This window comes from Pyxicephalus adspersus, chromosome 5 (genome assembly GCF_032062135.1).
Source record: "Pyxicephalus adspersus chromosome 5, UCB_Pads_2.0, whole genome shotgun sequence".
NCBI classification, from domain to species: domain Eukaryota; kingdom Metazoa; phylum Chordata; class Amphibia; order Anura; family Pyxicephalidae; genus Pyxicephalus; species Pyxicephalus adspersus.
In genome coordinates, this window is record NC_092862.1 from 75329326 (window position 1) to 75346107 (window position 16782).

The following is a 16782-nucleotide window of genomic DNA, read 5'->3' on the forward strand; positions in this document are numbered from 1 at the left end:
GGTTTTCAATTCACACAATCAAGCAAATTCAGACTCTGCACATCTCATCTGCTTTACCTTTGTATTTGTTTTTTCTCTGCTAATCTTGATTTGTCTCTTTAAAGCTTTAAGCTGGGTACACACGTGGGATTATCATGAAAGATCCTTTCCAACGACTAAGGACTGCACGATGCATGAACGAGTGCTGTACATACAGCACAGTTCTGCTCTATTGAGAGGGGAGAGGGAGAATGACGGAACGCCACCCTGCTGCGCGCTCTCCCCTTTCCCTTGCATTAGGATCATTGGGCACTGTACACATGCCAGATTCTTGTCCGATAACAGCCCTGAGCCAATTATCGGGCGAGAACCATTGGAGGTGTGTACGTAGCTTTAGGCACTGAAGACATTTGTCAAACTTTCTGTTGCTCCGACCAGCTCATGTTTTTCATTGACCCCTTAAAGAATAATAACTTACTAGAGAGGGCCAACCCCAACACTTGCTGCATTTGTGCTACACATTATAGTTGCAGGAAGATGAGGGTTTATTACTCTTGTTTTTGGTGTGATGTGAACATATCCTAATATCCCATTAACACTGATGCAACAACAAAAACTGATCATTTTAAGTACTTGATAAACAACAAATAATGGGAGTCCAGATATAAATTGGTTTGACTCCTTACTTCAATAACAATATTTTCCAAAAAAAATTTACTTGAATAATGTTGGCATTGTGGTTTAACTCTCTGGGTAACACATTTTCTTGTTCTTTGGGATCATTCAGAAGTTCTCAGACCACTATACTCCTAGGGATACAGCCTTCTTATTGCTGAACCATACCTCCCCTTGGGAACATTGGAAAGTTTACCTCGACACCCTCCCCCCACGTAAAAAACATCCAAAGACTACAGCGAAATCACATTTTTTTTTTTTTGAGGAAAACAAAAAAAAAAAAAGTTTAAAAAGACTATTAAACAAAATTTCTCCTCCCCTCCCCAGACTATAAATCCTTATGGGCTTCAGAGAAAATAAAGAAACCTTGTCTTATGTGGAACTTGTCCTCGTTTTCATCAACCCCCATGCTATTACCTTTTGATTTTACTATTCTTCTATTTTTTAAAGGGTTTGTCCTATTTCTTACCACTTCTTCCTCCTCTCGTCCTTCTTTGTAAAGGCTTGTTACCATTCTTTAATTCTGACTAAGTAGGCCGTTTTTTTTATTTGCTTGTGGCTTGCTGGGAACGGGTGGTACATCAATGCTCAAAGTCACCTCATGATCCCATTTAAACAAGCCTTCTCAATAATATTAGCCCTGTATTTAAAAGCAAGAACTGTTTTGGCTTTATTCTCATTAACTTGCTCTTATGGCCGGTTAACTAAAATGTTTACTACATGCCTTAACAGTTTTCTTTACCTTGTTACATCTGCTTCCTATGTGGTTTATTATAATTTTGTACCTCACTTCTATACTTTGAATCCACAAGACCATACAATTGTTTTTTGTAATTTGTCTCATCAGAATTCCTAAACTCCAGGACTTCCCCTGACTTTCTCTTCTGATGATGACGACTTCCACTGGGCAGTAAAGGTAAAGGTTTTGGTTACAGTTTGGGTTTACTGGACAAAATGTGTGAATTTGTCCCAAAAAAAAGATACTTCAGAGGAAATGGAATAAATAAACCACATCTAAGCTTGGAGATACAATTAAGGGATCATAAACAGCTGTATACCATGAAGTGCATGGTCCGGTTTCAATCTTAATTTAGCTGCATAGGTGAAATGCGTCTTCCAATTTTTTATATATTTATATATGATTCTGCTGTTCAAGATCTGTTGATTTCAGAACTTCCAACCCTGATTGCAATTTGGTCCCTTTCTTTTGAAATGTCAAGTGACAAAAGGAAAGTTGGAGACCAAAAACCTGTGTTGAATTAAAGGCAAATTCTAGAACTTTTACAAATCTGGAGATTGCTCACACATGACATGCAGAATTTTTTAAAGACTTTGACGGTCAGGCTATTTCAACAGAGGTTATATGTTCATTTAATGTACTTTAAGCACAATATTTACCTTTGAATATATTAGTTAAAATTTGCTGTTGGCAACTGCCATCCTAAATGTGATGTCAGCAGGCGCTGTGCGACCACTCATCTGCCACTCTATAGTATTATCCTTTGAACCTTTTCCAGGAAATGTTTGTAAATAAAATGTCACACACATAAAGTTTAATATTTACAGGACAAAAATAAAAAAGATAAAATGTACTCGTCTTTTAATGAGACATTCCAGGAAAAAAATAAGTGAGCTTTATGGGGTTCACTGCATGCTGTTCTTTATATGTACTCTTGGGCAGTACAAAGGTCCATATTCCATAATTTTGTATTGTGCGATGTAATCTCTCTTTGAAGCAAAGCAAGTATGTCCCGATAAATGGCATTGAAAATAAACAGCCTGCATTTTCACAAAAGGTAAGTGACTGATGTTCTAGGACTATTGCTTATTTTAGCAACAAGGTTCGCCCTGCATACATTTTAAGGCTTTTATTTTAAAATTTGGCTGGAGTGTACTTTTAAATAACGATCTGCAATTATAAGTGGTCACATAAATTATTTATCTTTTCTTCCAAAGAGAGCTCTCAAAAAGCTTGTGACTGTATACAGCATTCAGCTTCTTTGAAGCCATATTCTATCAGGACCGAGATTACTCTTCATAAAATTATACTCCTAACTACAAAGGACTTTTATAAAGAGAATATACTCCTTTTAACATTAAATATCTTAACGGCGTGATCTGCTCCACAGCTTGCCAGCTGTAACCATTCAGCACTGTCCTGATCATCATGTCCAGCACGACCTGGTTTGCTTCTCCAACAGACTTGCTTGACAGTCAGAGTGTGACAAAGGCTAAAAGAGATACAGCAGAATAAGAAGAGGATCTGTGCAACAACAGCAAAATGTCAGACACAGCTGGGCTGCAAGATTCAAATACCATTGTACGTCTAATTAGTGTACTTTATCTCACTACTGCCAACCGAGAGAAATTGACTTGTCACAACCTGCAGGTATTAAATATGCTGAAATTGGCAGGGTTATTACCAACATTAATGACATTTTATCCCTTCTCTTGTCAATAATTTATACTGCAAACTCATCACCAATTTTAAATTTCAATACATTAGTGTCAGGTCACACATCTCAATTACAGGCTAATGATTTTTGGGGATGTCCTGGGCTGCCACTTTTAAACTGATTTGTCCTTTTATAAGGGAAACTCAAAATTTGGGAGACAAACCAAATCATTGCAGGGTTCTCCCTAGGCACTTTTAGCTGGGCGCACCACCCGGCACTTTTCAGCACCCACCCGGCTGTTTTTGGGTGGTTACCAAAGAGTTTGGTCACTATACAGGGGCTGCAACCCACCTCAAATTTCTTCCCACCCGGCTTAAAAAAAATTCTGGGTTGAGCACTGCATTGTATTTGCAAATTTTCCATATCTTGCCAAGAGAAGAAAACTGAGTTTTGGATGAGCAGTAACAAATACTCAGGACAGTATATTGGTCTGGAAATGCTTTTTTACACTAAATGCAAAGTGAAAAATACTATTTATATTGATCAATACACTAGAAAACAATTAAACACTAACTAAATTATTTGTTTAGTTATATGAATGTGAAAATCAGACAGAAGAGACCAAGGTTATGAAATTGTAGAAACCTACCTATTGCAGGTTCCCTTGCAGTTCATGTCTATCACAGCTAAATCTTGTCATGTAATTTATATAATCACTAGCCAGTGTGCCTTGGTAACAACTAAAAATAAACCTATATAAGAGTCTACCTATTTTCCCCATTATTCTTGATTTCTTTTGTTTTATCTGAAATTAGTTATTGCAGATCAAGGAGAAAGGTATAAAGAGGACTGCATTTTGCACATAAATGGCTCAACCCCTAAAGCAAATTTTTCCTGATGACACATGAAAGGATATATACTAGTTATTTGGCTAGTAAAACTGACCAACTGTCACCAAAACAGACCAGACTAGATACATAAGGTCATTACCAGATCTGGTTGCATGAACACCTGCTAAGTGGCTGGAGCCCTGTTTAAATTTTAGCCTAATGTGGCTCATAGTCAAATTTTGTATTATGTTTCTTTTTTCCCCTGAAGTAAATACTCCAGCTGAATGGATTGTTGGTAAGTTTGTTTGATCAAGGCAATCTCTGTGACCATACACAATATTTTTAATAGATTAGAGATTGTATGTCATAAATGCATCTAATATAAATCTTTACAAATTATATCAACCTAGATAATTGATTAAGACATTGTTATTAAAAATAGTTTGAATCAACATTTAGCATAAAGCGCATCAGAAGTCCAGTTTCTGGTGTGTTTGGGATTTCAGAATAGAAGATGCAGTATTTTGTCAACCCAACCACAATGGTCATCCCTGCCAAATGGAAAAAGAACTCCACCTTTCCTCCAGTCTCTTCTGTTCTACTAAAAGATAATATACAGATGTATTTCAAAGCCAAACAATGTTGCTGCCTCAATTCCAAAAATGTGGTGTGCAGGCTCTTTGGAGTTGAAAAGGGCTCCTGAGGGATGCATATCAGTGGCATGCCAATATCATTTGGAATTCCCAGCAGTTGTCACCCCGGTGATGACATTACAAGGAATCATAAAAGTGTTTTTTCCTCACAAGAACAAAGTAAAAAAAAAAAAATGATCCAGAGAAGAAAAGTGAGAACTAGTTTCCTTACATTTAGCAATCAGCCAGCTAGAATAAAAAAGCCTATAAAATGTGAGATAGGCATGAAATAAAGAAAGAAATACATATTTTATATACATTACATATTATTACATTATACATTTTATATACAATATATATTTTATATATTTAAAAATAACAAAGGCTTTTATTAAACAGAAAATAACTACATACTAACCTTTGATCCATCTCATAACATTTCATCCAGTCATTTTCTGCAATCCCATTTTGCCATTTGTACAAAAGGATTTTACCACAATCTAATCCAACAGCAATTATATAACTATAAAACAAAATTAGCACTGTTAGATTTAACATTCCCAAAAATGTCTTTAGATATATTGAATTAAAAAATAAAATAAACTTATTTATTTCAAACTTGCTACCAATGATTGGCAATAATTACACTTTAAATAAATCGGTTATACATTTAACATTATCCATTTGCCTGAAAATCAAGATTTACTTGAAGGAAAATGCAAAGCCAAACGAAAAAGAATTTATACAAATGTGTACCTTCCAGCAGAAGCATTTGCTTTGTTGACCCCAACAGCTGTGACAGAGTCTCCCACATCTAGCAGAGAAGAGCAAGGCTTGACAGAAGCGCAGCTGTTGTCATCCTGAGTGTCCGAGACCTGACAGTCACCCCACACAATCACCTGAAAGACATTTTAAAGATTTTATTTAGATTACATTAGATTTTAGAAGATTACATTCACCTGTCCAGCCTTAGCCTAAAAATTGTATATAGCTATAACAGATTCTACATAGTGAATTGCTAATGATATCCAGCAAACAATACAACATTTTAAAGACCAAACAGGCAAAACAGTAAAAGAGGGAAAACCTTCCAATAGAGATACTTTTTGGAACAACTGTTCCCTTACCTAAAATAAAAAAAAAAGGTAAAGGCTATGAGAAAAACTAAGATCTGTTCCCATTTTAAAACCATATTTTGTAAATGTTGACTGCAGGGTCCCATTGCCTATGTTTTCATTTTTTCAGTGACACTCCACTTAAACTCCATAAATATAAATACACTGTTCTCTTTTGCCCCTTTTAGCTGGGAGAATCACCTGGCACTTTTCAGAAAGTCCTCGGCTGTTTTTGGGTCGTTACAATACAGAGGCCACCAACCACCAACAGTTTCTTCTCACCAAGCCTAAAACTTATTTCTGGGGAGAATACTGTAAACACAGTCATATATTTATAACACATTTTAATGCAACTTCAGTAACAAGCCGCTTCCTGTAATTTCCAGTACAGCAATGCTCATGAAGAATAGGCGAGTAAGATTAATATTGGTCAGGTAGGCACTGCTGCAGAGCACATGTGCTGACAACAATCATACTAAAAAGAAGACAGAGCAAACTGAGAACTAATCTCATCCCTGGTGCTTTTATTAACTGTATTTAGAGAAGTGCTGTTGACCATAACACAACTGGCTGTAGAACATCATAAATCAAGAGTTGGCAAAACAATTATTGCCTGTATATTTTAACTGTGCATTTAGCTGCTTGCCTAGAGCCTGACAATAAAGTGTAACAATAAATGAATGCAATGCAGAGGTTCAATTTTCAAGAACATAACTAGGCTATCTAAGTCATAAATAATACCTTTTATGCTACAGAATACATATTTTATTAAAAGGTTAATATTCATTTAAGCTATTCAAAGCACAAGAACCCTGAAGCACAGAGGTACACCTTTTTCCAGTGCCCTAAACTGAGCACTGGAGGAATAAGTACAATTTGCAGATGTTGTGTTCTAAATTAATTTTGTGAACAGCAGATTAAGGAATTTTTGGGCTTAAGCATACAGTGAATGAAAGGAAAAAATATACTGCCCACAGCATCCTGTCATTGTGCATAACCTAACTGGCACTAGAAATATGTCTGCTGTTATACGTTTGGATAACATTCACACAACAGAAGTGTATTTCTTTTTTTTTTTTGTATAAAGGGAAATAAATAATAAAGGGAGCTTTTTCCCATGCTACTCTGGGGCCATGCACTTTGCTTTTGGCATTATCAGACACATACCTTTTTGTCTCTGCTTCCTGTAACAAAAAACTTGCTGTCGGGAGTCCAGTCGCATGACCAAATGATTCGACTATGAACAGATGTATCTTTGTTGGTGCTAGCATGTAATGTAAAATGTGGTTCAGCTTGAGTGAAAGACAAAGAAGTGTAAGAATTATGATATTTTTTGTATGTACATAACCATTAAAAACATCAATCACATCTTTCACAGTTACTAACTCTAGAAACGTATCTTTTGCCACCAGATTTTGCCTTTCAATCTTTCAGTGAATGACTGGATGATGAGGTCAAGAATGCATTTTCTACCTATTCTAAATATTGTCCATCTTTCCTCTAGCAAAATACAATCCAAATCAGCTTTTGTGAACATTTCAAACCCGGGGTTTGCCTATAAAATTGGTTTATACATCTAAAGCAATTGGCTAATTATGTATACACAATTATAAAAAAAAAAAAAGCTCTGCAAGCGGGAGCCTATAAATATTTGCACATCTGAAATATAAACCTTTTACCTTATTTTCTGGTCAGACATCCAATTAATAGAAAGCATACAAGCACAGCTGCTATTCACCTGACTGCGTTGGAATTCCCTCCTGCTTCCTCCACAGGGACCAGTTTCTATCTCTGGAAACTGCTAATAGGAATTTGTCATTGGGAGAAAATGCCATCTGAGTAACAGTCAAGTTGTGGAAAGGCAAGCTCTGGATCTGTTTCCAGCTTGTGGTACTCCACAAAATAATTGCTGCATGTTCTCTTTTGGAAGCCTAAATAGGGGGAAGGAAATAGAAAATTGGGTCAACCTACAACAAATTTGACACAAGGGTACAGCAAGGTTCATTATCAAACACATACACTAAAAACATAATAAAGGATGCTGTATTTTTATACGAATATTTTAGCCAAATCATGAAAAGCTGTATAACAGAAGTTTCAGGGATTTTTTTTTTTAGCATTGACACAATTACCTTACAAGCAGAGGCAACAATTGTTCTAGCATCGTTGCAAGCCACAGAGAAGATTTCATACCCATGCCCATACCTAAAAAACGAAGATATAAATGTGATGTAATTGTAACCTATATTAGAAATTGAAGAATATAAACACATTCAGGTTATCTTTTGGAAAATAATACTATAAAAGCACAAATTCATTAGTGTATTTTCTTATGTGTAATAATGGAAGCCAGGCAATGGCTTTTTTTCCATAGAAGCTCCCAGAGCTAATGTTGTCCCCTCCTGCAGCCTATGTATAAGCCACATAGTACACTGTATACACTGCAAGGAGTTTTTGGCTTGGAAATTCAAGCAGATGGGGCATTTTTACTAACAGCATGTGTTGTCCCTTTGTCTGCCTGATATATATGTAACTCCAGTAACAGCAGCTCTGACCACTTGCATTAAAGAAAACACTACTTTAGGAGCCAACACTTCTTGCCAATGGTCATTGACAACATATTCCTACTCTGCAATGTGAGTGGTATTAGTGTAGTACAATTGACAATCGAAAATCTGTTTTCTTCAGTTTTCAGGCATGAATTTCAGATCACATTTTCAATATAGGGACTGCAGTACACTTTTTGGCCACTGATGTTTTGATGGCGCTGTTCTGCAGAAACAGCTGTTAGATCTCGCTTACTACACTATATTACACATTGAGACGTCCCTGCTGCCTGTTCCCTGGAACTGTGCCAGATGTCTGCGGGTGATAGGAGAGGAAGGCTGGCCTGTGTGTGGAGGCAAGTATAACATTCGAAAATCTGGCACTCCTCGGATCCTGAGGTTGCCGGATTATTGAATGTCAACTGTATGATCATTAGGGTTTATATACATTTGATAATTATCAATTCTCTTTCTTCCTGTTAACCAAGGTTTACAGCTAAGCACTTCATAATACACAAAAGATTCATGCATATATCAGATATTCACCTAAAACAATGGCAATCAAAATCCGTATTCTTGCCATGTTTGATTCAAGATTTCAGTTTGAATGGTTAAAGCACACTGAATTTCCAGATCTGATATTTGAAATGTCCATTGATAGACAGAAATGCTATATAGTACTCCATACTGTACACATCAACATGTAAGCATAGAATGCCTGGCATTTACCCCTTTGATAATACTATTTTTCCCCATTACAACCTGGAATTTAAATACAATGCCACAGCAGCAGACTGTATATAAAGATATCAATATTCTTCTGAAGATGATGGATTTGGGGGGTTATTAATCTGCCAGTCACATGGCTGTAATGGATCTGTTTTTCATCTAGGATTTAGACTATTAGACTATTATTAGGTATATGACATAAAACAGAATTAAAGGTTGTGAGTGCCATATTTCATCCCCTTTGCCATAACACCCCTATATAAGATCTGGTACATCCAATTCTCTTCAAAAGTCACAAAACTGACTAGGGTCACATGATTTGTCACGTCATCTGTATACACACAGTAAACCGAACTGTTCTGAATGGCCCCTTACTCTGCAACACCCTGAAGTAGACAACATGAATACCGGAGACACTCCAAACTCAGAAACAATATTGCGGAGAAGTAAAAATCAGGGATGGGTTATTGAAACAATATCCCAACCTATTAATATCCCAAAAAAATAATCCAATCCACTGGCCAAGAAGGATATTATTCAACAATAATAATACAAAGCTTTCAAGGATAACATTGAAGAACCTGCAAAGATCAACAGCAGAGATGGGATAGGGTCAATTTAAACCATACACTGCACAGAGTGGAGGATTATGGAAGCAAAAAGCTATTGCTTAAAGAAAAAAAAAAAACATATAGACTTTGCCCAACAGCAAGAGGTGGAGTCCCCAAACACATGGGAGGTTTTCTGGTCAGATAAGTTTTAATTAAACTTTTTGGTCATCATGGAAAATGCCAAGTGTGGTGCAAACTCAACACTTTATATTATCTGCAGAGGCAGCTTAATTATTTTTGTGTCACCATATAAAACATTTTCCTCCCCAAAGTGGTAGGGCTGTTGTGTAAATGAAATGGTGCTAAACCCCCTAAAAATCTATTTGAATTCCAAGTTATAATAAAACAAAACCTAAAAAAATTCTTAAGACACTGTACCATACATTGACAATCATTTTGACAGTGATATAATATTACATTTTATTTTTTTTTTTTCATTAAAGAAAATCGCATGTGTACGGACAGTCTTATGACCAGCCAGGCAAAGTTATCTACCAAGAGTGACTGGTGATGCAGTGGGTCTTAATGGTCCTTTTTGACAATTTCAGTTAGTTAAAGCAAGTAACATTAGGATAAGTATTGTTTGTTTTCAAACAAAAGTGACAGGTATTTTCAGCAGAATACGATAACATTTGAGAATGGCAGTCATGTCACCAAAACATAGATTTTCTTGTTGAAGTAAAGTTTTGAAAATACAGATAGGTTAATGTTTAAAAACAAATTAATAATATGCTGGAAAACTTCTCTGTATTAAAACAGTTAATTCCAACAGCCTACAGTGATTCTTTCCTCACTACAAGAATGCAAAAGAAGCAAAAATAAGGCAAATTCAGGTCAATTTCACCTGTAATAATTCTGCACCCTCCATAATCTACATGTTCCATGATGCACTGGGACATAGCAATGCTGGTGAGCAGGACTGAGGTAGTGAAATTGCTTTCATTCTACTTTAGTCTACACTCACACAAAGCAACAGTTTATGTCAAAGGCTACATGAAGGCATAAACAAAGCAGGATATGACTGGAACAGAGCACATAGGCCTAACATAGGCCCAATTTATATTCACTATCTAATCATGAAATCCAGTGCTAAGTAAAAGACCAGTAGAAAGAAAGAAAAAAAAAATAGTCTTTTTTGTTTTTCAAATTAAAAGAATCATAACAAGGTGACCCAAAACATTGTAAATCAATCAACAAGCAAAAAAAAATAGTGATTCACTTAGAAAGCCCTTCTTGCTAAGCCAAAATGTCCCTATGCTTTGAAAATAGCTGCTGCTAGATGGCACCAATAAAAGCCTCTCTTTACAGCACAGCACTCTGTGCATTACACACAACACTCCTGAGTCCTGCACTACCTGCAATAGATACTACTAAATCGTGTCCTACATCAGTCAATTACCCTGTGATCCCTGTGCTTTGATCGTTATGTACTCCTGAACAGTAATTAAAGAATATGTTGTGGGTACAAAATTGTGACATGTGTACAGCAAATAGAATTGGGTTCTGTTTAATTACGACCCTTTAAGCCTCTCCCACAACAGCAAAATACATTTTGTAAAATGTCAAATGCGCATCTGTTACTAATTAATAAAAATCAATCAATTCAATAAACAAGACTGCTGTAAGAGAATGAAAATTAGTTTAGGAAGGAAGTAGGTTGTAAAGACAATTAAAACAAAAAATATAGCGTGTTTAGAGATCGGGGAAGATCGAGAACTTACAATTTTTGAACTTCAGGCCACAGTGTGTTCTGCAATAAATGATCTTCTGTTGGAGGTTCTACAAATAAATAAATAAGCATTTCAAGCAAACTAATACACAGTACACTTCAAATTATCCACAGAAATAAAAAAGGAAAACTTTACTGATTACCTTTGAAGTCAGAAGAATACTCCTTAACTTACCTGTCAGAACAAGAGGCTGGAAATAAGGCTGAGAATACTGATCAGAAACACTGCTAAATGTGTCTTCTTGAATTGTAGGTCCACTTAAGTCCCCTGAAAAAAAAGCGAAAACATGCATTATATATAGGATATCAGATAATAAATGCCACAAATTAATTCATGAGAAAGGAGTACAATTGGTTTCTATAAAGCACAGCAGTTTTCTCCTTTTGAGAAAACCTATTTCTGGATGAATGCATAAACACAAAGGAATAAAGCTTTACATGTTAGGATTCATTCATTTGTACAGAATTTTCAGTTTTAGTCACTGGGGTCTAAAAAAAAAAGGGACAAAAACAGTTTTGGGGGATGCAGAAAATGTGAGCAGAAGTCCAATGATTCCACCAAGAGGAAATAGAATAGAAAATAAATGCAAAAATCAGACCTAAGTGAGAATATAAACTAAGATAATACTGGTAGCAAATAGATTAGACCTGCCAAGATGAGGAAGATACTAAAAAACTACATTAAAGGCAGCAAAGTACTCAACTGAAAGTGGTCATCACTGTAAAAGAATTTACCCATAAGGTTTACTGGTGAGGCCTCATACATATCTCACGAAGGGAGCATTTTATCTATGGAAATGACTGTCATGATTTCCTAAATTCTCATTAAAGCAAGGTTTATTAGGCACACATAGCTGGGCCTTTTGCACCTAACACAAGCAGCATATGTTTTATGAATGAAAAGATGGTGATATGCTGACTCCAAAAACAGAGCAGTGGGAGAAGTGTTGTACTAGTTAATATTACGGCAATTAGGAAAATAAAATAAGTTTCCCTGTAAAGTTTCACAAATACAGTGCAAAATATGCATAATTATTACAAACAAACATTTTTAAAGTTTTAGTCACTTGCATGTATGTTTCTATATAGTGTACAATTTAGAATCTTCTCTGTTGAGATTTTAATTTTAAGTTGTTTAATAAAGTTGTAACATTTTAATACTTTTGCAACCAGGTGCCTTAAAGGAGCCTTCTTGTTGTTCTTTTCTCCAGTCTATCCTCCTTTCTGTTCACTGTACATATTAAGGCTTGGCACCAATCTGGATCTTTCTAGAGAGTATATAGGTCTAGACTTCCCTAGTGTATTATTCTCTACTTTTTCAGTGTACCTGCATGCATTCGTATAACCTTCATGCAAATCTAGCTCTTACCTGAAGGATCCATCATAGTTCACAATTTATGTACCTTTAGTCCCAAAGACTACAGATGTGTACATTACTTAGTATATTCTCACGGAAATTAAAATATGTAAACAAAACTTGAAAACTTTTTTTTACCCATTGTCTGTGCTTTAATAGAATTGATATAATAATGAACAATTATCAACAGATGAGGAAAGCTTCAGTAATGTGCCCTAATTGATTTCTATAGCTCTGGTAACATTATTCTTCAAAATGCAAAACTGTTACAGGCAAAGCTCATAATGCTAATGACATATGCACAGAAAAAGAATGGCTATAACAATGCACGAGGGGGCTGAACGCAATCATTTTGACTGCTCCCAATTATCACTACTGCTTCCTGTCCTTCAAATTAACTCCATCTGGGAAAAGAAGAATGAAATCTAAAATGCACACTTTTATTGTCACAAAAAGAAGCAATATATAAATCCTACCTTGAAAGACTGCTTTATTAGACAAACCCAGGGCAGGCACAGTAGCACCTTCAGGAAGATTGGCGTTTTCCTGCAATAGCAGAGCAACAAAAAAAAATCAATAAGTGTTAAAGAAAAAAAAAAATCTACATGGAGCAGAATGGCTGGCTTGTACCACAAAATGTTAGCAAGACGTGGTATATCCATAGTACAAATTACAGCTTTCACTATATTCAATTAAAAAAAGAAAGGTTTATAAATGTTACATAAAAATAAGAAAAAAAGGTATGCTTCTTTCAGAAGAAAATACTTTAATGTCTTCGTCAAAGTAAAAAAACAAAAAAAATAACACAAGGATTAAATAAAGAAGATGTAAACAATTGTGAATAAATGTAAACATGTAAAAGGAAGCCAGTAAAGATTTAAAATATATGTGTGTGACACTGTTGGCAAAGAGAAGGAAAAAGTAAATTAAGCTACATTTACCCTAAAATAACAGAAATAAGTAACTCACACATCCATTGTAAGAATCCATCCAAGCTAGTTACCGATGAGAGCAAATTTTATTGGTGTTTTAAAATTAAAGGGAACCCATACTGAGACACACATTATAAGGCTATCATTGTAAAGCACTTTGAGAAAAAAAATGCTGTTTTTTGGTTGTCATGCTGAGCCCCATGCTGATTTGCCTTCTAAAATGTTGAACTGGAACAAGTATGCAGATGAGAAGTTGCCATCACTTCTGTTTTGTACAAGTGTAACCTTACTTGGCAGTCTCGAAAAAGAACACTTGTGGATATTTTTTACTATAAAAAAAACAATATGGTAATGTGACTTTGGAGAAAAATATGCTGTTTGAATATTTTATTAGAAAGCAAATTTATTTTTCCTAAAACAATGCTGTTATCAGGAATCTGATCAGTCCTGTGACATCATTTTTTAATGAATAACCTCTGAACGCTATATTCAACTTTAAATTTACCTAATCAAAATAAATGGAAATAATTTAGTCAAGTAAATGAAGCAGATGTGACTTGAAGGCCACACAGAAGACAAGTATGAAGGACGGTTTCAGTTTGACAAGGTGATGCAGAGTATATATGAATACCTTAAACAACTGGTTGAAAGGCAACAGCACAGAAGTAATGCTTCAGGGTTTATAGAAATCACATTAAGTAAAAAGTAAAAAGTTTGCTTTTCTATTATGGTATAAATTAAGGGATATGGAGCATGTCAGCTCCAAATGTATGGCTATAAGCGACGACGAGTCAAGTGATCTTCATCTGATATTACTTCCATGGCAGAAGACCACCGTGTTGGGGTCCCTACAGCATGCCCAAACTCCAATTTACCCTTATGCTTATCATATGAATGAGAAACAGATGTCAACACTAATTTGTTATGTAGAGAAGACAGTTTCACAGAATATTACTTACAGGAATAAAAGAAATCAAATTATGACAGGGCATTCTCTAAGAAAAACATTGCCCTCAACACAGAAATTATATCAAAACTTATATTGTCAGTATTCCAGAACTCTCAAATGAAAATGTTCTACTCTGTTATAGTTTATGTTACTTTTATTTATTTTGTAGTTCGTCAACAAAGAAAAGGTCACACTTGTATATCTAACTTGGAGCTCTGATTTTGATAACGATAAGAACATCTATTTTTCTTTTTAAATTTAGAAAAACTGGGTTGAGGGTGGCTGCTTGAAGGCCTTTACGAGTTCTACTAAACATCCTACTTTTATCCTGTTTTGTGTCTGTTACATCGAATGCCATCCCATGGTGAGCAATGACAAAGAATAAAAAAAGACAACACAACAGGGCTGGATCGCAGCTGCAAATGCCCCACGTGGAAAAAGAGGTAAATCTTGTGCAAAATGCATAACACCTACCAAATTCCCCTTAGAAATTTTTGGTGAGCAAGTGGATCAATCGTGGCAGGCGACAATTCTCTTAAAAGGGCCTGAATGGGTTGGGACCCTGTGGATAAGGTAAGACAACTTCTCCAGCCTAATGTCACCAAATTCACCCTTTTTGTACTTTGTAGCTGATTTGAGAATGTACCTTTTTCTGTGTCCCACCTAGATAAAAGTTAGATCAGAAGGAAAACGAGTGTGCACTGTACAGGATATAACCAGATTACTATGTGGAATTGCATAAACTTGATGGATTTATGGTGTGGCAAAAGCATGGGATATAGTAGATTTACTAATTACACTACAAACACATACCTAAAACTTTCCAAGTATTACAGTTTCAGCTTCTTAACCTCCCTAGTGGTAACCCAGAGTGGAACTCGGGGTAGAAAAAAGTTGCTGAAAGAAAGAAGACAGGGATCGCGGCGATGGATGGCACGGGACGCCGGCGGATCAGGTAAGGCTGTATTTACTATCTTTCCCATTACCTACCCTGAGTAAGGGGTAAAATATAAAAAAAAAAAATGTAAAATAAATATAAAATGTATTTTGTAATTTACTTGGATAGACCAATGACCAATCAATTAAAAGCTCATGAGAACACAGGACATTCTTAAAATCCACACACTTTAAAGCAAAATTTAAAGTTCATTAAATACAGTTAGATCCATAATTATTTGGACAGAGACAACTTTTTTCTAATTTTGGTTCTGTACATTACCACAATTCATTTTAAATTTCATGGGCTGGAGTGGGCAATTCATTCGGTATGTCATTATCAATTAAGCAGATAAAAGGCCTGGAGTTGGATTGGGGGGGAGCTTGTATGTGGAAGATTTTGCTGTGAACAGACAACATGTGGTCAAAGGAGCTTTCCATGCAGGTGAAACAAGCCATCCTTAAGCTGCAAAAACAGAAAAAAAACCATCCGAGAAATTGCTTCAATATTAGGAGTGGCAAAATGTACAGTTTGGTACATCATGAGAAAGAAACAAAGCACTGGTGAACTCAGCAACGCCAAAAGACCTGGACATCCATGGAAGACAACAGTGGTGGATGATCGCAGAATCCTTTCCATGGTTAAGTGAAACCCCTTCACAACAGCCAATCAAGTGAACAACACTCTCCAGGAAGTAGGCGTATCGATATCCAAGTCTACCGTAAAGAGAAGACTGCATGAATATAAATATGGAGGGTGCACTGCAAGGTGCAAGCCACTCATAAGCCTCAAGGATAAAAACGCTAGATTGGACTTTGCTAAAAAACATAAAAAAAAGCCAGCACAGTTCTGGAAAAACAATCTTTGGACAGATGAAACCAAGATCAAGCTTTACCAGAATGATAGCAAGAAAAAAGTATGGAGAAGACATGGAACAGCGCATGATCAAAAGCATACCACATCATCTGTAAAACATGGCGGAGGCAGTGTGATGGCTTGGGCGTGCATGGCTGCCAGTGGCACTGGGACACTAGTGTTTATCCATGATGTGACACAGGAAAGAAGCAGCTGAATGAATTCTGAGGTGTTCAGAGACATACTGTCTGCTCAAATCCAGCTTAATGCAGTCACATTGATTGGGAGGCGTTTCATAATACAGATGGACAATGACCCAAAACATACAGCCAAAGCAACCCAGGAAGGAGTTTATTAATGCAAAGAAGTGGAATGGCCAAGGCAGGCCATTCAGTTGATCTGAACCCTACTGAGCATGCATTTCATTTATTAAAGACTAAACTTCGGACAGAAAGGCCCACAAACAAACATCAGCTGAATGCAGCTGCAGTAAAGACCTGGCAGGGCATT

The 16782-nt window shown here is 36.0% G+C and overlaps 1 protein-coding gene across 1 annotated transcript in view; it reads right to left on the reverse strand.

Moving 5' to 3' along the window:
• Positions 1–2206: 2206 nt before the first annotated feature.
• The window catches only part of ELP2 (elongator acetyltransferase complex subunit 2), a 53265-nt gene continuing 38689 nt past the window's right edge, over positions 2207–16782 (reverse strand). Inside the window, exons 14-22 of the mRNA XM_072411883.1 lie at positions 13076–13145; positions 11418–11510; positions 11235–11292; positions 7760–7832; positions 7366–7558; positions 6795–6919; positions 5269–5411; positions 4931–5035; positions 2207–2885 (exon numbers count right to left, since the gene is read on the reverse strand). Of these exons, the coding sequence (XP_072267984.1) occupies positions 2723–2885; positions 4931–5035; positions 5269–5411; positions 6795–6919; positions 7366–7558; positions 7760–7832; positions 11235–11292; positions 11418–11510; positions 13076–13145 (1023 nt within the window). The 3' untranslated portion in view covers positions 2207–2722. The remainder of the gene's footprint in view (positions 2886–4930; positions 5036–5268; positions 5412–6794; positions 6920–7365; positions 7559–7759; positions 7833–11234; positions 11293–11417; positions 11511–13075; positions 13146–16782) is intronic.